This window comes from Amphiprion ocellaris, chromosome 1 (assembly GCF_022539595.1).
Source record: "Amphiprion ocellaris isolate individual 3 ecotype Okinawa chromosome 1, ASM2253959v1, whole genome shotgun sequence".
NCBI lineage: Eukaryota > Metazoa > Chordata > Actinopteri > Pomacentridae > Amphiprion > Amphiprion ocellaris.
In genome coordinates this window covers 31,654,442-31,678,095 of record NC_072766.1, presented here as the reverse complement: position 1 = coordinate 31,678,095, position 23,654 = coordinate 31,654,442, and the positions used below count along the sequence as shown (strand labels likewise).

At 40.3% G+C, this 23,654-nt stretch overlaps 1 protein-coding gene across 3 annotated transcripts; it reads left to right on the top strand.

Moving 5' to 3' along the window:
* Nucleotides 1–3,483: 3,483 nt before the first annotated feature.
* Nucleotides 3,484–23,295, top strand: LOC111563331 (homeobox-containing protein 1-like). Of its 3 annotated transcripts, none has more exons than XM_023262370.3 (10): nucleotides 3,484–3,673; nucleotides 10,431–10,922; nucleotides 11,738–11,823; nucleotides 11,941–12,051; nucleotides 12,672–12,828; nucleotides 12,920–13,002; nucleotides 14,533–14,628; nucleotides 15,704–15,792; nucleotides 16,151–16,234; nucleotides 16,341–23,295. In XM_023262370.3, exons 2-10 carry the CDS (start codon nucleotides 10,432–10,434, stop codon nucleotides 16,662–16,664), a joined length of 1,521 nt encoding a protein of 506 aa, XP_023118138.2. In that variant the 5' UTR covers nucleotides 3,484–3,673; nucleotide 10,431; the 3' UTR covers nucleotides 16,665–23,295. The 3 variants fall into 3 exon arrangements, with proteins under 3 accessions (XP_023118138.2, XP_023118136.2, XP_023118135.2); XM_023262368.3 differs by having other exon boundaries at nucleotides 15,701–15,792; XM_023262367.3 differs by having other exon boundaries at nucleotides 15,698–15,792.
* The last annotated feature ends 359 nt before the right edge of the window (nucleotides 23,296–23,654 follow it).

The window sequence follows — 23,654 nt, the reverse complement described above, 5'->3', positions numbered from 1 at the left end:
TTTGTGATGTTATGTGATTCTTGCTGCACAATATACACTGCCCATCCAAAAAAAAGTCTAGTATTTCATTGGACCGCCTCTCGCTCTGAGAATGATACTCATTTGCCGTGGCATTGTTTTGATAAGCTTCTGCAATGTCACAGCATTTATTTCTGTCCAGAGTTTCATTCATTTTCTACCAAGATCTTATATTGATGATGGGAGAGTCAGACCGCTGCGCAACGTCTTCTCCAGAACATCCCAAAGATTCTCAATGGGGCTGAGGTCTGGACTCTGTGGAGGTCAACCCATATGTGAAAATTATGTCTCATGCTCCCTGAACCACTCATTCACAATGTGAGCCTCACGAATCCTGGCATCGTCATCTTGGAACGTGCCCATGCCATCAGGGAAGAAAGACCTGGTCATTCAGTATATTCAGTTAGCTGACTTCATTCTTTGGGAACATAACGTTGCTGAACCTGACCAACCCCAGATCATAACCCTAACCTTCACAGGCTTGTAGGCATGATGAGTACATCATCCGCCTCTCTTCTCACAATGATGCGTCCATCACTCTGAAACAGGGTCAATCTGGACTCATCAGATGACATGAGCTTCTTTCAGTGCACCAGAAATCAATCTTCATGCTCCGTAGTAAATTAAAGCCCTTTTTTTGATTAGCCTCCCTGATCAGTGGTTTTCTGAGAGCTGCACAGCTGTTTAGTCCCAATCCTTTGAGTTCCCTTCACATTGTGCGTGTGGAAATGCTCTTGCTTTCACTGTTAAAAATGGTCATAAATTCTGCTGTTGAGTTCCTACGATCATCTAAGAGTTTGTTCCGACTACATTTGTTCCTCGAAGATGATGGTTCACCACTATCTTGATGCAGGCCAATAATTTGACCCATCTGAAACAGATTAACATCCTTTCCACAAACACAGGATATGTCTTCTGACATGGTTGTTTAAGAAATGAGAAGCTACTCGCTGCATCAGCTAGAGTTAAATAAGTTGTTCACAGCTGAAACATATTTATCACTGCAGTAATTATCCAATGGAAGGCTCTTACCTATTTGCTTAGTTAAATCCAAGTGGCAACTATTTTTTTGGACAGGCAGCGTATATGTGTAAGGTCACCCACACAGTTTGAGTTATACAGATATATTCCATTTTATTTATTTAAGGTTTAATTCAGTTCAGTTCAGTTCAGTTTATTTGCCATTTGCAGTATAAAACCACACTGGAAAGAGGTGCAAGAAGCTCAAGTACATTGTCAACATCTAAAAACAACAAATACAGGAGAAAATAGGACAGTAAAAAGAACAGAGAACAAATGCAGCATAAAATACTTAAGAATAAGGTACTAAGATCCAATAAATAGTTCATTTAAAAAAAAAACATAATGTTTAAGATGCCAACAGAGATAGGGTGGGATCATATTTTGGCATAATGCAGCAGAGTTTGCTTAGTTTGCCAAGCATCCTGTAAGAGTTGATTTGAAGTGATAGCTAAATACACAGTAGATCACCTCTTCCAAATCAAAACTTCAGTACAGCAAGTTTTATAACTGTTACAGACATGCGGATTCAGCAGAAAGTGTTTGCTTGTGAATATCATCCTCATATTTCATCATAAATAACAACTGATTCAGCTTTAGAAAAGATTACAGGATTTGGGTAGACTTGGTCTTGTCATGCATATTAAAGTCTTGTAATATTTTACTATACTTTCTCCTGCATACAGTAGAAGTTCTTATTCTTCGATGACAGGACTGACAGCACTGTATGTCTTTAACATATCAGGTTGATGATTGTGCTCCAGTTGTAAATTAGTAACCGATTACACAGCTTAAACGGCAAACCAGCAGGTCTCTGTATCACTTATATGACAAAGTGCCACTTGGGTTTCTTCAGTTCCTGCCACATCAGTAGTATTCTGGGTAAGTTGAGTTGAGGGGAATTAAAGCTGTAGCAAGAGAATACAAAAACAAACACAAAAAACACCAGAATTTCAAAATTTACAGTCCTTATGCAGTGTTTCCCTCTCTGTCCTAGGCCACACTTTGTTGCTCTTTATTCCATTCCAGTTGATTGGTGAAAAACCCTGTGGGTAGCTAAAATCTCCCACCACAGGCTGGGGGAGGTGTAGATGTCAAGGCTAATATGGAATACTTGTCCAAAGATGCCCCAAAATACTGCTTTCCCCAGATTTAACCCTTGCTAGATGGAAGTCTTCTTGTAAGTTGGTTCAGACCTTTGTTTAACAAAGTTACCTAAAAACTGACATTGTGGGGGTAAAGAAACTATAGTGGAAACTCTGGGACCCTAAAGTCTTGAAAGATTATATTTTTTAGCATTATAATTATGTGGTGGGTGTTAGAATGTATGAGGACAAGATATAAAGAGCAACATAATGGAGACTGTAGGAGTCCATAGAAAATGAATAATTTAAGTCAGGGGTGTCAAACATACAGTCTGCGAGCCAAAAGCGGCCCGCCAGAGGGTCCGATCTGGCCCACGGGACGAAGTAAAATACTACATTGTTCAGTTCCAGATACCTGTAACTAAATGTTTTCTACTTTTGTAGATACATTGTGATCTGTAAATTGTATTGTGGAAATGATAAACTGAGGCATGGTTTTGTTGAAATTGAACTTTTTGTAAAATAATTTTTCATCAGAAATTTCAGGTTGTTCATAATGTTTTGCTCTATCTACCACTGTATCACTTTTACAGCTCTCTGTTTTTTTATTTTGTTATATGCAACCACAATTTTTGTACATTTTTTGTGAAGATTTCTGTTTATGTGTTTTACTCCAGTATTTAGCTATTGTTTATTCTTATTTTATTTTCTTAACTTATTTATCTTGTATGTTTAAAAATGAGTAACTCATCTGGAATTTCATTGTACACTGTGTATAATGGCAATAAAGCTTTCTCCTCTTGTCTTAAAAAAGATCATTAAATGTGAACATTTTCAGAATACACTTTTTGCACTAAAAAAAGGGGGAAGTAATTGGAGTTGTGGTTATCCATAGGTTATTGTGCTGCGATTTTACTGGTCCGGCCCACTGGAGATCAAATTGGGCTGAATGTGGTTCCTGAACTAAAATGAATTTGACACTCCTGATTTAAGTCATTATGAAGAAACGGGAACTACTTGGAAAGTTGGTTTAGTGGCTGCATAAGTAACTTGTTTTATGGCACCTATCCAGGTTGTTTTCTCCAGACTAGATCCTTTCTTGTGTTGTATCTATTCTCAGATGTACGTTGCTTTTGGATAAAAGCATCTGCTAAAAATGAAATTGTAGAAACTGCAATTGTAGAAACAGTCCAAAGAGCTGATTCAACTCCTGTCTGACACAAGCTGAGCACCATAAACCTCATCTTGTGTGTAATGTTGCAGGACAGTGTGGCGAATCCCATCATATCCAGGCGTACCTAATAAAGCGACGCCTCTGTTTACAGTAAACTCTCTAAACTGCGACTCCCGTCGTTCCTTGCGTCATTGTGTCAACATGGCGCCTGTCTGCCGGACAAAAGGCGAATCTGTCTGACGGCGAATTGAAGCCCAATTAGAAGCAGAGGAGACATTTTGGGAAGACTGTCAGTGCCCGTGTGTCCCTGCGCCCCGAGGCGATAGATATATGGTCAAACTACCGTGTGTGGAGGCTCTTCTACTGGAATAATCAGGTAAGTGAAGTCCTGCAGCTCCAACTACTGCTGTCCTCAAACGGTCCTGCTAGCCTGCTGCATTTCCTTTTTCTGTGCTGATAACTGCAAACTCCTGTAAAAATGCTCAGTGCTGCTGCGTTTTCCTCGGCGGTCAAGTTTCACACAACCCTGGTTGGAATTCACGGTGTTGTCTGGATAACAGACAATCTGGCTCTAATTCGGTTGTATGTAGTTCACTAAGAAACACTTAATCAAACACAATGTCAACTTTCCCACTTGGTTTATAATACATGCTAATGTGCTGCACAACGTATGTTAGCAGGAATTACGGAGAACAGGCGAACCAGTTATGCATTTTAGCATTTTGTTGTGCTTGTAATTGGTTAGTTTCTAAGATATGTGCCGAAAGCTGTGTTGGTTTCCATTATCTTTAAAACGTCTTGAGACCCCCCTCTATCGGGCAGACCTAGTTTTCTAGGACCTGGTTTAAATCAAAAGCTTTTTTTTTTTTTTTATAGAAGTCGATCATCTCCAGACAGCCCTGCACCGGGACTACCCTGACAGTGAGGACGGCCACATGAGCCAGCTGCTCCTTTTTGTTGCATTTTGGGTTTGGAGATCAGTGAAAAAGTTGCATACTGTAATTAAATGACTTTGAGTGAGCTCAGCTGGCACATGTCTGCAACCACGATACAGTTTATGCCACGTGTGGTTAGGAGCTTTGGTCGGTCACTGGGTTCACGAATTGTCATGCAGTTTATCATTAACATGTTTATCTTTTCTTAGTACACATAACTTGAAATTATTTTTGGAGAAATGCACAAATCCAGATGAAGTGACCGCATGTTTGCAAGGGAGGTCTGAGGAGTGGATCAGACGGTGTGACAAAGCCTCAGCTTAGAGACACTTGGGGAATTTCTCAGTTGATTCTGATGTGATCCTCTGGGGAGTCTGGTGGGAAGTTTTTTACTCCTCTGGGGAGTCAGAGGTCAAGTTCAAGAGCTGCTGCACCTTCAGTGTCTTGCTGAGGAACACTTTAAGGTAGTGTCATTTGGAGGGCCACTACATTTTAGTGTCATATCAGTAAAGTCACTGGTTGTGATCTTGGTGTTTTTGTGTGTATTTTCATGCACTCCCTCCATCGTTCAGCAGACCTCTCTCAAGGAGGTCAGCAGTGCAGGTCAGCACCATTTGATCATTAGTCGCTCTGTCTGTACTCCCCCACATATTCTGTCCCAGCATCACATCATCAGACACTCACTGATTTAGCCTTTTGCTGGATTGGTAGCAAACACTTGCGATTACACAAAATTACGAAAATTAAAAGTGTAACCACAAACTGATCTGGAAGCAGCCATTTCAAATACTCTAAAGTTGGGTTCCTTTTTAGTTAGGTCAGCTGTTAAGGAAAAGTGCATTTTGGGTGGCATTCACTCCTGTCTGCGAGGCCATGTTAAATTATTTGTCTGATTTTGTCTGAGAAAGTTTAGTGTGTCTCCTGATCACATGGTGTCATTGTGTATTTAAATCCACTCTGTCTTCTTATGGTAGGAGCACCTTTAAAGGAAGGTTGGAATCCTAACAAAAGTGGCCAGTAGAGACTAATTTATAATTCATAACTGGAAAGCTTACCTGTGTTAACCACAAATGACTGTTTTGTGACATTGATTGTACTCTCTAAAAATTTCCATTCTGTCATATACTTTAAAAATGCTGAAACTGGATCTTTTTGCTTACAATTGGCATAACTGTTCTGCCTTAAAAGTCTAAGAATTTAGTTTCACTGTTTGCTAATCCCACACGGTTTTAATTATACACCATATGAGAATCTGTGTGAAATTTTCTGATTTTGTTAGATGTATATTTTTGTTTAAAAGTACATCTTGCTCTTTTCTGAACAATGCATACAGAGAATAGAACAAAACTCAGCTTAACTTAAGTTTTGAAATGGTTTGTAGCCACTTAACCTCTTACTACAAACTCAGACAGGGGCACCAAACTGGAGTCTAAATCTTATTTGCCACTTGTTTTATATTTAATGTAACAATGTAATATTTAAGGGATTCTTATACTTTCAGTTTTTACATGCCCCTCATTGTTCAAATGGGACTTTGTTTAAGAACACATTACAAGGAACGAGTACAGATGCTATATAATGTTTGCCTTCGTGTTGCAGCTGTGATAAAAGCAAAAAAAAGTGTTTTGCTGTTAATTTTAAATCAGTTTTATGTTTCTTTTTTTTGTTTTTTGCTTTTGTCACAGCTGCAACACAAAGGCAAACATTATATAGCATCTGTACTTGTTCCTTGTAATGGATTCTTAAACGAAGTCTCATTTGAACAAAATGAGGTGTGCAAAAACTTTCAAAAGTGCTTTACTGTTAATTTTAAATCAATTTTTATAAAGAAACATATTGGAATGTAGAAAGACCCCAGATAACATCTGAAAATATTGTGTATTTAATTGTTAATGCACAACAAAATATTGCAAACTTAAGACAGATGATATAGATCAGTCTCCATGACATGAAATTACATGTAGTAAATAACTGCGATAATCACTGTGCCATAATTTAGCAGACTGTGCATGCCTCTTACTGTGCACTTCACATACTTCACACATCACTGTATATAGTTACTCTTAGGCACATATAGGGACACAACAGTTAGGGCCCCGAGAGCAGGTGGGGGCAGGAACGATGGGCTCTGTGGTGGGGCGGATGGCAGGGCTCTACGGCCTTGTCTCTTCCCCATCACCCTCTTGCTTGCCTCCCCTGCTCTCTAATTTCTTTTTAATGCACCACACACACTCACACCTTGGGGGTAGGTCTGGGACGGCTCAGGGAACTTGGGTCAGGGTAGGCTGCAGAGTAGCCATCCTCTGTGGTCCTCTGGCCTGCCCCCTGGACGCCTCGCCCAGCCTCCCCACTTTTAATGCACCACATGACACTCAGGGTTACACTATCACGGTGCAGGGATAATGTCTCCAGTCTGGGATCGGGAGACATATTAATAGGGAGTAATGGGGGGATTTCACTAATATGGCCTCGCTGGTGGGACCCGGCCCCCTTATGGCTATGGGGTGGCGGGGGTGGACCATCATCCGTGTTGCTGTGGCTGGGGGGTCCCCGGGACCTGGGGGCTGTGGTCGGGGGGGGTTCTCCTGCGTGCCCGACGGGTCCGGGCAGGTGCGATGGCTCTTGGTGGGCTGCGGGGGCTGGATTGGCCGTCTTGGTGGGCGCTGTGGCTGTACTGCGGGCTAGTGGCATGTGGTGGCTCTGTCCCGGTGGGTTGTCAGGGCGCATTGCGGGGGGTGGGGGGCCCTGGGTGTACTGCGCTCGCCTGGGGCCTGGTGCGGGGGGTATGTGGGGTGCCTCCCTGTCGGCGTCGCCGGGCCCCACCACACTATCCATTTTTACCCTCTGGACTCGCATCGGGTCCCGGCTCCGATTTCCTCTGGCCGGCTCCCGGTGGTGGCCTGCCTTGTGATGGGCTGGTTGCCGCCCCTTCGGTGGGCCGCTCGGCCCCTGTGTCTGGCTTCCTGGCTGTGTGGGGCCGTTGGCCCCCTCGGGGGAGGGAGAGGGGATGGGGGTGGGCGGGTCGGGTGGTGGGGTGGGGGGTTCGGTGGGGGCTGGGGTGGGCGGGGTTGGGGTTTGGGTGGCGGGTGGGTCCTCGTGCCCCGGGCCGCCTGGGTCGGTCTTGGTGCGCAGGGGGTGTCGGTAGCTGCTCCCTCTTGTTCTCTGGGTCCTCGTCGTTCACGGTGGCCCCGGTGGCTCTCTGGGGGTGCCGCCCTGTGGCTCCTACTGCCTGGGGGGAGGGGTGCCCTGTTGGCTTGGCCCTGCCTTGCCGTGATTGCTGTTCTGGGCTTCGGGGTTCTTCACACTTGCATGTTTGATCAGGTTCTCGCCAGCTACTGCCGAGTCCCATTTCAGCAAATGATGGGTCCCGCCAGAATGTGCTGAGAATCTCTCCAGTCTCTACCCTAAACTCATTCTCTCTTGCACTAGTATCCTCTTCTGGCCTATTCTATTCTATTCTATACTATCAAGACACACACAATTATGGTGCTCAGTACCGTTTGTTCATTTATTATTGAATCTCTTTTTCTTTTGTGTTGGTTTGGTTTTCTTTTCTTTTTTCAAATTTTTATTTTTTTTTTTTTTTTTCTATTGATGGACAGTTAGTAGTTGGGCATAACACACCACCTTACAATCTTTAATTGCAATAGCAACGCCTGTTATTTTCTATCCCTGTTCATCCTGTTCGTCCTGTTCGTCCTGTCCAGTCTTTGTTTCCCCCACACATCACTGAGGTGTAGCACTGCCCTCCCTGGCTTATAATAGGGAATTCTAATAAAGAAGGTCTACTTAGCTTTCAGGGAGGGCCGGTGATGGTCACACACATGCACTAAATATTAAAATATTTGGTTGCAAGACTAAAATATGCATCAATCTCATATAATGTTGACTCCCCTTTTGTGGAGTTAAACAATGAGAACAAATGCAGACAAAAAAAGAAAAAAAAAAAAAAAAAAAATTTAGCAGTCTGGTATCGATTCTGTGTATCAGCCTAACTTCATACAGCATGAGTCATCCTCTGCAGCAGAGAGAGAAAGTATGAAGCTTGGCTGCCTGAGATGTAAATTTTTCTTGGCATTGTTCCCAAGACGTGCACACACACATACACGCCTGCCCTCAACCTCCCTGTCTTATATCTATAAGCGCTGATATGTCTGCTGACTTTGATTTTCTGCTGCGGCCTGTTTCTCTTCTCTGCGTCAGAAAGAACAGCATCAAGACAGATGTGTTATCTCTCTTTTCTCTGTTTATGTTCCTTTCCTGTGCTCCCTTTTTCTCTCTCCGCTCAGCTTAGTGCCTGCTATAATGGCATTTTTAAAAATTTTTTTTTAGAAACGACACAAATGCACTGCACATTGAAAATAGCATGGCATATCAAACAACAATTATAGATAAGAATTGACGTTTTATATTGTAAAGCTGCATTGAGGCAAGGATGCGTTTGATCTGACATCTTCTATGCAACAGTACATAATGAACTGTGTCCATAACATTTTTGCATAATGTTACATTTCTGTGGTTGGAAAAACTTATCCACAATAATATAAGCCTCATTTAATCTGGAGGAATGCACTTCATATCTGGATAGCAGCTGCTGAACAGGATGTCTTGGTGTGCGTGTATGTTGTAAATCTGCAGGCAGGAAGCTCACAGATGTGACTGTGCTGCCATTTTTGTTCTGTGATTGTTTCAGTTGTGGTGTTTTTCAGAAATGTGGAGCTCAGTAAGAAGAGGAAGATCACTAATGCGCTCAAATGTATCAGATAATTAGAATTAGAAAATGTTGATTTTCGCTACGCACAATACAGTTTCCACTAGTGTTTTTTACAGTAGTCATTTAATGCATTCGCCATCTTTCATTACCTTGCTACAGTGTATAATAGTCTCCTTCTTTAATACATGCAAATACTGGATGTGATGTGGAAAATAATAGCCTGTGTATGTCCGCACTGCATGCAGTGTAGAAAACAAAAAATCCTGACTTTAGTGTTACACTGCTGGACAACCTTGATGACTGTCTGCTTTAGTGTTCTTTCTAAAAACAACGTTATATAATGAAAACTTTCATCTATTTTTTGCCACCCCTGATCAGTATGTTTTATTTCAAACCACACTCTGGCACATGTCTAATGAAAAATGCTCTTTACCTCTAAGTAGAATCGTCAAGGACTAAAATTGTTTTTCAGATTTCAGGGTGCTGAGCAGGTTTGCTGTATACAAGCAACTGTTATATTTATATTAAATCTTTCTCACCAAAATAAGTTATGTGTATTTTTGATGTCTAAGGTATGTGAATAATCTTTAAATCGTGTGTTGTTTACATTCATGTGTGCTTGCCAGTGGTGTTTTTCTTCCTTGTTGGTGCTTCTTGGTGGTGTACCAGCAGCTGTCAGTCAGCAAAATAGCATGAAACCAGTGGCAGATGGTGAACGGTTCTATAAATATGTACAATACAACTTTTTGTTTGTCATGCATTGTTCCATAGCACTACTCATGGTCATAAACTCCAGTGGATACCTTCAAGTTGTACTTATGTAATGAATTATTTGTTTTAGTTGCTTAAAAAATGGGGAAACATTATACAATAAAATGTAGCTGTGAAAAAAATAGTTTTATATGCCACACATTACTGATGTCACGTATGCCATATGTGGTGCTCCTTACAGCTTCAATTTTAACCAGGGACACTGGTAATTAATCCATGGACCGTAATAAAAGATTAATGTAGCCTGCATGATATCAATCCAGTGCTACGCATGCTTCTGAGGTAGCGATTTGTCAATCACAAGAAAGTCACAACCTAAAACATACCTTGCTTTATTGTTACTCTAAATGCAACCATAATTTATACAAAATTAACATCATGCTATATTGAGGTGAAATTGAAGCTAGCAATTGAGACCATAAGGTCATTAAAAAAATGTTTACTGAGGTAATAAATTGAGTGAGAAGGAGGGTAATTTTCTCTTAGACAATTGTGCTTCTTGCAACAAGCCGAATCACCCTCTACTGGCTGTTAAAAAAGCAGGATTGAGGCACTTCTGCATTAACTTCATTTTTCAGATCCAGACAGGATGTCTATCTTCTATATAGAGTCTATAAGCTCATCTACCTATCTGACAAATCCTTTTCTGCAAAGTAATTACTTCCTGCAGCTGTCAAACAACTAATGGTTTAATATAGCCGTTACTCTTCCAGGATGTTCCAGCAGTGTGAGGAGCCTCGCTTTACCATCGAGCAGATTGACCTCCTTCAGAGGCTACGGAGGACGGGTATCACCCAGGCAGAGGTCCTCCATGCATTGGACACCCTGGACCACCTGGACCGGCAACATGGGCACAAGTTGGCCAATAAACCTTCCTACATGCCTCCTTCATCTTCCAACACCGTCGCTGCCTCTTCCTCTATGACTTCCACCGCCACTCAGACAAGTTTTCCCAACAACCGTCTCTCATTGTCACCTAACAACACCTTTGACACCACCTCCCCACCTCTGCCTGTTCCAGTAGCCTCACCTGTTGCCATAGCAGCAGTAGCACAGAATGGTCTAGTTGCAGTCACCAATGGGAAACTTTCACCACCCCGCTTTCCTCTTGCTGTGGTTAGTGGTAGCGTGACCACACAGGGTTATGGGTTTGAAGCCAGTGAAGAGGACATAGATGTCGATGATAAGGTGGAGGACTTGATGAGGTAAGACCAGACTAGACTTGATGTAACTTGGACTAAGCTAGACCAGAGCTTCCAAGGCGAGGCCAAACTAGACCAGTTGAGCCCTGAGCAGATTGGATATTCTGGGAGTTTATTTTGATGGCTGTTTTTGTGCAATGTTATCTGACACCAGTGCTGCAGTATGTATTAGCACACAGTAGGTTCACAGTTAATCATACATGTGCATATAAAGTCAGTTGCAAACCAATAGCAGAGAGCAACAAACAAACCACAAGCATTCATTTTAAATTTTATACAACATGCATTTATGGAATTTCAGTAATCTGTTTGGAAACCTAGCTCTGCCATCTTGACAGGAGTTAAGGGCGTCAAAACTGGCTGCATACTTGTGGTATGCTGACAATATATACAGTAGAGTGCTACAGCTGAGGTCCTGAGCTTGCTTGTAGCTCGCTCTGAATTGCAATCCGATGTGAGGATTACTGCATAACGTACACTCACACATACTTTCCACACACAATAGCACATATGCACTCTAGTGCCTCTCATCTGAAGGCAGCAGCCAGACAGCAGCAATCAGAGTAGTATTGATTCAAAGATGTGTGAAAATGAAATCTAACCAGAAGGAGAGCAGAGAATATTACAGCAGGAGCAGGCTTCTGTTTCCTTCGCATATTCAGCTCCAACAGCCATAAATATATATGTGAACAACAGCCAGAGTTAGGTATGTTAAAAGTGTAACTCCTGTGTTATGTCATATTTATTTTTCGACTTACAGTGTTGAAGACATATATTGTACTTTGTGGTAAATAGTAGATTCTGCTCTCTGCTTGTAGGAGGGACAGTGCTGTGATCAAAGAGGAGGTTAAGTCCTTCCTGGCGAACAGGCGGATCTCCCAGGCTGTGGTCGCTCAGGTAACGGGTGAGTATAAACTTCGTCTGTTCTTTAGTTGGGCCCACTAAGACACAGATTTGGTACTCTTACTAACCATTTGACCTACTGGGGGACACAGATCTGACTGTGGTGCTTTTCCTCCAGGGATCAGTCAGAGCCGGATCTCCCACTGGCTCCTACAGCAGGGATCGGACCTCAGTGAACAGAAGAAACGAGCCTTCTTCCGCTGGTACCAGCTGGAGAAGACAAACCCTGGTAACGCCTCCATCCTCAGTCAGGCTCACAGCTACTAAATAACGTCTCACTTTTCTACTTGTGGAAGAAACACTGTAAAATAAATGTGGAGAAAAGTCCTTCAGTAACCATTTAGATGCTGACTCTAAGACTTAATTGCTGACTGATTTTAGTGTAAACTAAAAGGAGGTGTATAGTTTTTTGGGGGTTTTTTACTATAATTTGGTGACTGTTTGGAGGCTGTAATCAAAAAGTCTTTCGAAAGAAAAAGTAGCCATGGCATGTATTTGCCACCTGTTTTATGGGCATCTTGAGAAGGCTTTAATTACAGATATATAGACTGTATAGTGCTGACTAAACAAATTTTACAGTGCGTAAAGCTGAGTTAAACATAGTGGAATGCACAGTGTAAAAACCTGTAATGTCCAGTGAAAATTAGCCTATGTCTTCAAGGGAAAAAGTAGCATGTTTTTATCAGAATGTCTTGACTTTGATTTGATTAATTAGCTTAACACTGTAAAATAAATGTTAGGCTGATTAAGAATGATTCACTATGCACCTGATGATGTTGTTAATAGTCCAAAATATTTTTGTATGAGAAACGCCAAATTAATAATGCTGTATAATCTTTGTGACTCTAGGTGCCACTCTAGCCATGCGAGCTGCCCCATTGGCACTGGAGGACATGATGGACTGGCACCAAGCCCCGCCTCCCTTTGGTTCAGCCCCCGGGGGCTTCCGTCTGCGTCGAGGGAGCAGATTCACTTGGAGGAAGGAGTGTCTGGCTGTCATGGAGAGGTGAGGAGGAGGAGTGTTTAGCTAGTTGAGGGCTGAGACAACAGGTATCAGCAAGAAACTGAAAATAACAAAGTGTAATGTGTATCCACAGCTATTTCAGTGACAACCAGTATCCTGATGAAGCCAAGAGAGAGGAAATAGCCACCGCCTGCAACGCTGTCATTCAGAAACCAGGTATGATACGGACTGCTCTGAACTGTATCCTATTTGATTATTACAGATAGATAGATAGATAGATCTATTACAGATAGATAGATCTATTACAGATAGATCGATCACAGATAGATAGATAGATTGATCTATTACAGATAGATAGATACTATATTAATCCCAAGGGATTAATATAGTATCTGATTAAAATTGATCTGTCTCAGTTTGAAAAGTCAGCTTTTGTAAAAACCAACATGGCTCAGTTCAAATTTTTTTCTTAAAACAGAACTTATCATTTTTCTGGTAGTATTTCAGCATCTGATGGTTTGTTATTGCAGTGTTTCGTAGAGAGAAATTAACATCTCATCTGTTCAAGATTTAAATTAATTCCTCTGTAATAAATAAAATAAAATAGTGTCCGGGTTATAGTATCTGTCATTTCAGGAATATATAAAAATAAGACATGTCTTTCTGATTCATCTAAAAATCAGGTAAAAAATCAGCAGCGTACATACAACAACAAAAAAAACCCCCAAAAAGACAAAACAGGCAAGTTAGTTACCAGATTAGCATTAACTTTAAAGGTTAGCATATACTCTAAACAAACTTACTGTACAAGTGGAAATAAATTATGATATAGATGATGATACAACATGACGAGGTGCGATCAAAATGCTCTGTGACTGGCCCTATAAAAAGCAAAAGCTGCAGCTGATTTAAATCTGGGGGCCATCCCCTTCTAAGTAGCGTCCCTGTGCAGCAAGACACTGCTCCCAGCACCTCTGCCATGCGTGAAGTTTGTGCTCAGTGCAAGTTCCGTGATCTTTAGGATCATCAGAACTTCGTTTACCCCATGGGAACAAGCCATGAGAGAAAACAAGTATGCTCTGGTTGTGCTCCTGACCTGGTGCACATTCTTTAGCCTTTGAGACTGCAGAATCTGCCAGTGTAAAGTGTGCTGTTTGGTCACTGGACTGTATATTCATCTCTTGTCAATTGTGACGGTCGGCATGTGGTTGCATGAGACCATGCCTCAAAATGATAAAAGACATTATACAGGAGGAACAGCAGTGCTCCCTCTATGTACTTTGTATTCTGAGACACAGCAGAAATTATTAGTATCACTTTTTTATATTGTCTGCATATCAATACTGCAACTTGCTATCCATTTATTTAGGCCTTTTTTTGGTTAATGTAGAATATTAATGTGGTTTTATTTGATGTGAACTACACCTGTGGCTAGCTGTGTATTGGTGTTAATAAAACAATGAAATATAGCAACTAAAAGAGTCACATCTTGACAAACACACTACTTGAATATGCTGGATAATTAAATAGCAGCAATGAAACTTTTAACTGTTGTAAACAAAAGTGTCATTTATCGAAGGAAGAACTTTGCTTTGCCTCACAGATATGCACTGCTTGAATGAGCTTTGAAAAACAACCACAGGGAAAGAGTAAAGGACACAAGAGCAGAGGAGCACCAGTCCAGATGTCTGATCTGTGTGTGTGTGTGTGCGTGCGTGCGTGCGTGCGTGCGTGTGTGTGTTACAGGAAAGAAGCTGTCTGATTTAGAGAGAGTAACATCGCTGAAAGTCTACAACTGGTTTGCCAACCGCCGCAAAGACATCAAGAGGCGTGCTAACATTGGTAATGTCTACCTCTGTGTTTGTGTGTGTGAACAGCATTAGATGTTACTGTAGTTAAACACACAATTGATCTTGATATGAGAATGTGACAACCTTATATCCACTGGTTTCACAATCTACCCATGGCACACATAAAAGCTTTTATTCTTCAGCTCACATCCTGGTTGACCAGCTCAGTGTTCTTTTCTCTAACACCTAATCTGCACATGCTGCTTGTCACCAACGTCTCTGTAGAACTTCACACACACCTGAAGGGTTTACTATAAAGCAGGATGAATTGGTTAGCAGGTATGTTAAGCCTAAAGTCAAGGTTTTCAAAGCTAACCTCCAAAGGATGTGCTGTTCATTGTTTGGGATTTAAATTGACTGTAAGAAGCACCACAAATTCTTTTCTTAGTGATTCTCTATAAGTGATACAGATTCTCATCTGAGGGAATTTGTTCTATCTGAAAACCTGTTGAGCTATAAGTTAGTAATTTCACTGAATGAAGCTGTGAAGTTACAGTGGCGTAAACTGTGTGCACCGCTCTGGGAGCCTATCGCCTTCATTTGTTGATGCAGAAAATGCATAAATATGTTTTTGTCTTTGGTACTGATTTGCTTTATCTGTATTTATAACACAATATATCCAATCAGTAACATTAATTTCACTTTGTTTTGGCCAAAATGATTTCATCATGAAGAGACAGTATCAGGCCTCCATGCACTTGTTGAGTAACATGTTTGGATAAATCCACAGTCTGAGAGCTCTGATGTGCAGCTGTCATGTTAGAAATGAGTGCCTGTATTGAGTCAGTGAGTGCCAACATAAATATATTACCTTTTAGGTTTTGTCAAACTGGCTAATGCAGAAAGTGCCCAACTGTGCTGAACTTGCTTCATAATACACCCCTCTGTGACAACAGCGAGGAACACATACTCTTTCTTTTCACAGTTATTTCCTGTAACAGTGGCAGGATGTTGTTCTTCTAGAAGAGCGGCTTCTGAACTGCTTTGCATCACTGTTGTTTGCATCGGAGTGTGTTGCTCTCTATAGTTGATATGCTATGATGAAGTTTGTGTTTTTGAAGAAGCAGCCATCTTGGAGAGCCACGGCATCGAGGTTCAAAGTCCAGGTGGTCAGTCCAACAGTGATGAGGTGGATGGCAATGACTTCCCTGACCAGGTGATCTTGATGTAACCGTCAAATAAACTTGTACTTCTCCTTTATCTGTAATTCACATGTGCACATCATTTTACACTGGAACATACGTACTGAACAAGCAGATGGGCTCAGAACATTTGATCAGTATATTGTATAAAATATGACAAAATCTGTTTTGCTTTCCGTTGACCATATTTAAATGATCTAATCCATGAGTTTAGAAACTTGATCAGCAATGTAATCTGAAAACTTGTGCGTGTCTAATGTTACATATAGACACAGAAGTAGTTGGAAGGAAGTCACATGTCAGGATCACAGCATCATGACAGTAATGTCACAGCAGATTAACTTTGTTGTTGTATAACCTGCTCTGTCACAGGGCTGTGAGGTGTCCTTATTTGACAAGAGAGCTTCCGCCAGGCAGTTTGGTTTCGGCCGGGCTGACCTGTCCTCTCCCACCCAGGTACGACCCGACTACCTCCACACTACACGCACATTTATCTTATCAAAGAAGCCAGAAGGAGCTTTAAATCCACTAACCCTTCCTCCCTGTGGCTGTCTTTGCTCAGGTTCCCACACTTCTTCCAAGCTGGTTTTCTGCCCTGGGTAGAGGAGGAGTGGCTGCACAGAGAGGCGCTTCTCTGATTGGTCGTTCCCTGATGTCAGGGGCGGGTCCTCAGGCGGAAGGTGCGAGACTAACAGGTGTGTCCTGGTCCCCTCCTTCCCCCTCCCTCCAGGATGAAGCCACCATTCACAGCGCGCTGTCCGAGCCCCAGGACGGTTTGGAGAAGGTGGTGGGGAGTCACAGCAGCCCGACCCTGCCCAGTCAGGAGGATGGAGCAGGGTGTAGCATGGGGAATGACATCAAGACGGAAACGCTGGAGGATGACTGAACGAGGCGGCGGATATCGGAGCGATGAACAGGTGTCATTATATGCAAGCAGATTTTATAGGAATGTAATAAGTGGGAAAAAAAATGACCAAAAGTCGCGTAAACTCCAACCCTGAGATACCTCCCAACCCTACCTCCAACCACCAACCTGCTCCGCTACACTCTTATAGGCATTATTAGTGTATAATAATAATAATAATATTAATAATAATGAGAAACTTTTATTTGTTAAAGTGTTCCCCATCTATGGAAGACTTAAAATGTACATAAAAACTAATTCAACCAAGAAAGTGAAAACATTAATGGCATTCAACTATGATGCACATATAAGGAAACACAAGCTGTGGCAGGCCGTGTTGCTTTTCTTTGTTGATTTATATAATATTAGGCATTTTGAGTCTTCCTTCAAAGGGTGATGAACAGAACACGATGCATTGTACAGATTTTTTTGGAAACTGCATTTTTCACAGCAGGACAACACTGTATTTGACATGGGGTTCAAATAATGTCAGGGTCTTGCACTGTGATCACAACACAACTGAACAGCCTCAAAAGATGAGTACATAAATTTGAAAGTTAAGTTCATTTTAACGGCTTGTTTTAAAAGAATATTTCATCACAGGCCTTTATATTTCAAATTTTCACTGTTGAATCTAACTAGACAGTAGTATAAGCTTGAGGTCACAACATGTTTCTGTGAGCCCAAGATGTTTTTTCTAAATGAAAAATGCAAAAGAGAAAGAAACAGAATGACCCTCCCCTCCCTGATAACATAAGCTAAATATATGGAAGCTCTGAGAGGCTAATACAAATAATAAATGTTTCATCAGTTTAATTATGCAATCATTACTGAATGGAAAATAGCAATGTTTAAATATTACTGAATTTAATATGCTGGCATAATTTAAGACACTTTTTGTTTTCAGAGTCACGAATTTAGATTGGAGAGTTGCAATCCCCTGGACCTTAACATAATTAAATTTTTATCCATGATAATAGTTTTAAATGCACTATTTGAAATTATCCACAGGAAATTTCAAATTGGAGTTGAAACTTTTTAAATAGATGATTTTCTAAATATAATATTCTGGCACAATGAATCTTGTGCTATGTAAACATCAGCTAGTAGTGTTCAATTGAGATTTCACAGCTAGGTCTCCAGTTTCTAATAAGATGCAAATCCTTACAGCCTCTCTTTGCTTCCATATCAATTATAAGCAATTTAAAAAAAAATACCTACAACATAAATGTCGAAGGTAGTCGAAACTGTTGACAGAGTTGTATAAAAGCTAGAAACCGGGACATCCAGGTGATAGGGTTTTGTTTATTCACTTGTGCCCAGTTACCTGCTGGGTGACCTGGTGGAATGATTGATCACTGTGATCACATATTATCAGTACAGATCAGTCAGTTGGAAGGGGTTAAACAGTTTAATGAAGCTGTTTAGATACTACAGATTAAAGTGTAAGATGAATACATATACTACATGTGTATGTGTGCACGTACACGCACGTACACACACGTACACGCACGTACACACACGCACACACACACACGCACACACACACACACACACTTATATACAGTATACGTACCCTATTCCATTTCTATATACAGTATATAGACATATTAGCTTCAAATGAGAGAAACTATCAGTATGAGTCTTTCTTGTAGGTGAAAGGTGAATGAAACATTAGCCAAAGTATTAAGTTTTGAAATTTGTGTATTTTCTGAGTGTATGATGGTCATGGATGGAAATATGTATTAGAGATATGCTAATCAAAGACACATCAGATGTGTCAAGTTATTTCAAGTAAAATGCATAATTTTCCTTTTAGGGTAAATCTATGTTTGTGCTCTGTATGCCAATGTGTTCTAAACACGTGGTCACGTTTAAGTTGTATTTTAAATGACATTTTATTGGATCAATACCGTGGTGCTTAAATCCCTGCTGTTAAAGCGTTAAATTGATCACTATGAGTGAATGATCACAGTGCCAGTAGGAAGATAAAAAGTAGTCTTTCCCTCGAAAAAGTAATTTGCGTTGAGTATATTCTCTTAAAACAGACATTGCAAGAAGCTTCTGTAGATGAAAAATGTGTTTCAAGTCGATTCATGGATATGTATGTCAATTACAGCCATTGTAGAAGTCTATTTTCTCCATGAGGAATTATTAAAGAATGTATTTGTTGTCCAGGGGTTACTGAACTATAGTTAACACAGTTTAGTTTTAAAGATCATAAACCACCAAGTGCTTCTTCTCTAGTTTATCACTAAACACGGTTGGCTTGCTCTATTGCCCAGTTGTATACTCTGTTCACCTCTTCTGAAAAGTTTTGCTGTTAGTTTTGCCATCAGTGGAACAAGCTGATTACCACTTTATCAAGTTGTTGTGGCTAACATTTTAGCAAATTCTTGTCTAGTTAACATTGACTTGGAGTCTTGTTCCTTTACCTGTGATGACATTAAGTTCAGTTATATGTCCCCTTGTAGCTCTGTTATGATTTCCACTTGGGGTAAAACTACAGAATAGATATGGTTTGTATGTACCTCATTTTCAGTACTGCAGAGAAAACAAACAACAAAGCTTATGTTAACAAAATGAATTTCATATTTGGTTTTACAAAATGTCAATAATAATAATGTCAAATAATCTCAAAAACACCCCAAAGTGTTCACTTTTAAATATAATTTAAGTCAAATAAAAATAATAAATCCAGAATGAACTACTGTTAACCATTAAAGCTAATGGTCCACTTTGAGCTTTAGAACTGCCTTGTCCTGTTTTCAACAACAATTAGCAAATAGCCACTGGTTTGAATAAAGTATGTTGGAATTGTCACTTGAAAAAAGTGAGCATCGACTTAGTGTGAGCTCCATGTGATAGGTGGTTGAGCTTTAAGAGGCTAACTCTGCTAGCTACCAACTGATTTTTAACAATACAAAAAGTTGGTGTTAAAAAATGCAATGGGTGAGACACTAAGCACTGATATTGAAAGTGAGTCTCTGGTGTTTGCATTAGTGTGGTGACATGTTACTGTTCAGTGTGACCTTTTTTTGGACAATCACAGAGTGAATCTCACTGGTAATTCTGTTCAGCTTAAGTATGTCAGTACTGTAAGGTTTTATGTTCAAGTGCCTTATTTTTTGCAGTATTTTAACACAGGTTTAGTGTGTGATGAATGACTTCTACAATGGCTGTTCATTTGCCACCGTACCACTGCTAATGCTAGAAAGCTAATCACATGACCTTCTGTTACAGCCCACACTAATGCGGCTTCATTCAAACCGGTTCATCATTGTTCCTTACCAGGTGCTTTACTGGCTAAGCTACTAGTTCAGAGTGAAAAACGTTACCACAATTACCTCACTCCCTCACCCTCACTATAAGCTAAACCCCGCAGGTTCCTCCGCAGCTGCTTCAATGTGAACCACAGTTTGAACTGTCTAAGAGAAAAACTAAATGTGGAGCTGATTGATTCAGAGGAGACTGAACTGTGATGAGGCTGTATAGACGGTTCACGCTGATTGATCTGGGACAGCAGAAATGTCAGTGTCTCTTTAAAAGGGAAATTCCTTATCAAGCTAGAGCTAATAAATATTAAGTTTGAACACAAACGGAATTTCCACTTCAATAATAAGAATAATAAAAAGAAGATCTTAATCATTAATATGCTCCACCAGGCCAATAGCTCCTGCCCCCATCACTCAGTCTGGTGGAGTATTAACAAAAGTCTGCAGTGTTTCAGACTAAATGTCAGAGAAAATAGAAGTTTTGTGGTGGAATGTCTCTTTAAATGTATGGCAGCAGAGCTGTCCTGGGTCTCTTTGCTTTAAGCATTTGAGAAATCACTAGTCTATTTTGTAGCTTTCTGTTATTTGTTTGATTTATTTACACCAAAATTTCAAAATGTACTATCCCATTAAGTGCTACATGTTTTTTTCCTTTTTTAAAAAATCTGCTAAGCAGAAGCCTTTCTGAAAGGGACCTATAATGCTTTCCCATATTTTCTGTCACGTATATATGATGTTATGTTGTCGGTTGTACATGTTAAATGTGGCCAAAGTTTCAAATAATGTGGCAAACGTGTGTAACATACCAAACTTACAGGACAGCCATGAATTTAAACTACAGTCTTCTTGGTAAATGGATGTACACCTTCTTTCAAAAATACACTAGGTTAAGTAGTATTACAGGCATATAGTGTACTCCAGCATGCAAATAAAAAGTGTAAGGAGATACTATGGAGTCATTTGGCGACAGCAGAATAAGATTTTACTAGCTATGCTGCCTTTAGTATTTTCTGACAGCAGATGTTTTCCACTGCAGTCAGCCACACCTACAGTATCAGTCAAAAGTTTGGACACACCTTCTCATTCAATTGTTTTTATATAAGTATTTTCTACATTGTAGATTAATACTGAAGATGTCAAAACTTTAAAAGAATACATAAGGAGTCATGTTGTAAACAAAAAACTGTTAATATTCAGTATTAATGTACAATGAAGGAAATTATACAGATAAACAAAAACCATTGAATGAGAAGGTGTGTCCAAACTTTTGACTGTAGTGTATACCTTTTAACAGGGCACATAGAAAAATCTTCATAAACAGCTTCTGATTGAAAGACTACATTGTTGTGTCACACCATTTGCAGGAAATCAGCGTAATATTTACCAGTCATTCTGCTGTAATGGATGCTCATGCTGTCTACATTTACCTCAGATTGGACTCACGCTTTACAGTTGGCTTCAGTAACCTACATTTCAGTAAGAGAATGAGGTATAAATAAAAGGTAGACTTAACCTCTGGGTCTGAAAGGTGAAGCCAATGTGAAAGTGGCTTAAATCTTCATTTTCCTAATGAGTTTATGGTCCCCGTGCTAGCTTCAAGTCTTCTTCAACTCGGCATGTTCCATTTGTAAATCATGGCTCCATGTAGAGTAAAACAGGTGAAAAAGGAAGGTTTGTATTAGGGCAGGTCTTCCTTCAGATTGACAAGTCATTAGTGTATGAGCATGTATAGTGTGTCCATTTCAAAAGAGCAGGATGGCGATTGTCAATTTCCAAACTTAATGCTTCAGAACCGTAGCTTACAAACCAATAGGTGATGTCACGGTGGTGGCTACATTCATCTGTTATAGACAGCGTTTGGGTGGTGCTCACAAGCAAAGGCTTCCACAAAGCCACCCACTCGCAAGAAGGTCTTTCTTAGGATGGTGGACCTGAACTGAAACGGTTTGTTTCATACAGTGGATGAACTGAAGGGCTGGAAAAAGGGCCAGTAAAAGATAAATAAGGATTTTTTTTAAAAACTGTGAATCATACAAAGCTACTCTTCTGGAGCTCCAGAATAAAAACACATAGCTGGAAATGAGCATAGTAGGTCCGCTTGGAGACAATTTGCTCTTTTTAAATAGTTTCAGGATGTCAGGTCATTTCACTTGTTGTCTTCAGGGTCTTCTCATGAAAATGCATTTTGGAGGTCTGGAGCAGGTATTGGGTGTTAGTTTGTGTCATTTTCAGTATTTTGAAAATAAAAAATAAGACCATAAACACAAATAGAAGCTAAAAAAGGCGAGTAAACCACATACATTAATAATTAGAAACCAAAAATGTTTGCATCTTGACTGACTTTAAATTGGATCTTTTTGTGCCAGAAAGTGTTTTAGTTGCCTGATAGCTCAAAGTTGTCGCTCTTCCAGCTTTGTCAGGACTGCATCAGTCTATTCATGTGGTGTCTTTTCATTGGTTAGAATGCAGTTTTACCATCTGCCTTCAGTCCTCTGTTGCCTTGTTGTGCTGCTTTGTTTTTGAAAGGACAGGCTTCCTTCTCTGGAATAGTCACCTGTACATGCACCTGTGGCACTGACTGCACCTTGATCTCACTGCCCAATCCCACCACCTCTTCTTCTGGCGATAGTGCTTCAGTAGACGGTACCACAGATGTTTGGTTCAACAGCACTGTTTGAATGTGAGAAGCTTCTGTCGGCACTGGGCACCAGGGTGCATGTTGATGAGGTCGCTAACAGAGTGGTAGAGGTTTGATGTGATATTAGACCTGCTGTCTGAACAAAGAGAAGCACAAGGGATCTGGTGCCACTGTGCTTTCACACCGTTCATGTCTCAGAACTGGATACTGTCCTTCTCCTACATTAGTCAGTGTCGTTAGATACAGTCTGACATTTGAAGAGTAGAAATGCTGGGTTTTTTTTTTTTTTGTTTGTTTATGTGGGGAAAAAATGCATCATTCATGCAGTCAGTAAAACATAGATGTTCTTCCAGGGATAGGACACAATACTTTAATGATGGACATCATCTCTAAACATTTCAGCAGTTAAAAACGGTGGTTGCCAATAAACTCTTTAATAAATCTCTGTAAAATAAATGGTATCAAACCTCAGCAGGATGTTATATCAGTTTGATTTTTTTTTTTTTTTTAATCCTCTTCTTTTCTATTTCAAGATTTAGTGCCTTTTTTGGACGGTAGACTGTTCTGTAATAGCTATGTAGAAAATCTACATATGCCTTTTGTTACTTTTTCATCTGTTGGATAAACCTTATTTGTTATTTTTAAGGTGTGTTTTTATCGATATTCTATTTACAAGGGAATAAAAACTGATCATGCAGTGTGTCGCTGTGTTTTCTTTATACCTCGGCCAACATCTAATCATTCATGTACGCTATGGTTCAAAAGTTTGGGGTCACTTACAAATGTCCTTATATCTGAAAGAAAGGCTTTTTTCCCATGAAGATAACATCAAATTAATCAGAAATACAGTCTAGACATTGTTAATGTGGTAAATAACTATTCTAGCTGGAAACGACTGATTTTGAATGGAATATCTCCATAGGGGTACAGAGGAACATTTCCAGCAACCATCACTCCTGTGTTCTAATGCTACATTGTGTTAGCTAATGGTGTTGAAAGGCTCACTGATGATTAGAAAACCCTTGTGCAGTTATGTTGACACATGAATAAAAGTGTGAG

What these genes read in the sequence shown, in the direction of transcription:
- LOC111563331 (XM_023262367.3), top strand. Translation starts at nt 10,432, where the DNA reads ATGTTCCAGCAGTGTGAGGAGCCTCGCTTTACCATCGAGCAGATTGAC. An exon ending in AAGGTGGAGGACTTGATGAG is followed by an intron (nt 10,923 to 11,737) that starts GTAAGACCAGAC and finishes CTCTGCTTGTAG; the next exon opens with GAGGGACAGTGCTGTGATCA. An exon ending in ACCTGTCCTCTCCCACCCAG is followed by an intron (nt 16,235 to 16,340) that starts GTACGACCCGAC and finishes GTCTTTGCTCAG; the next exon opens with GTTCCCACACTTCTTCCAAG.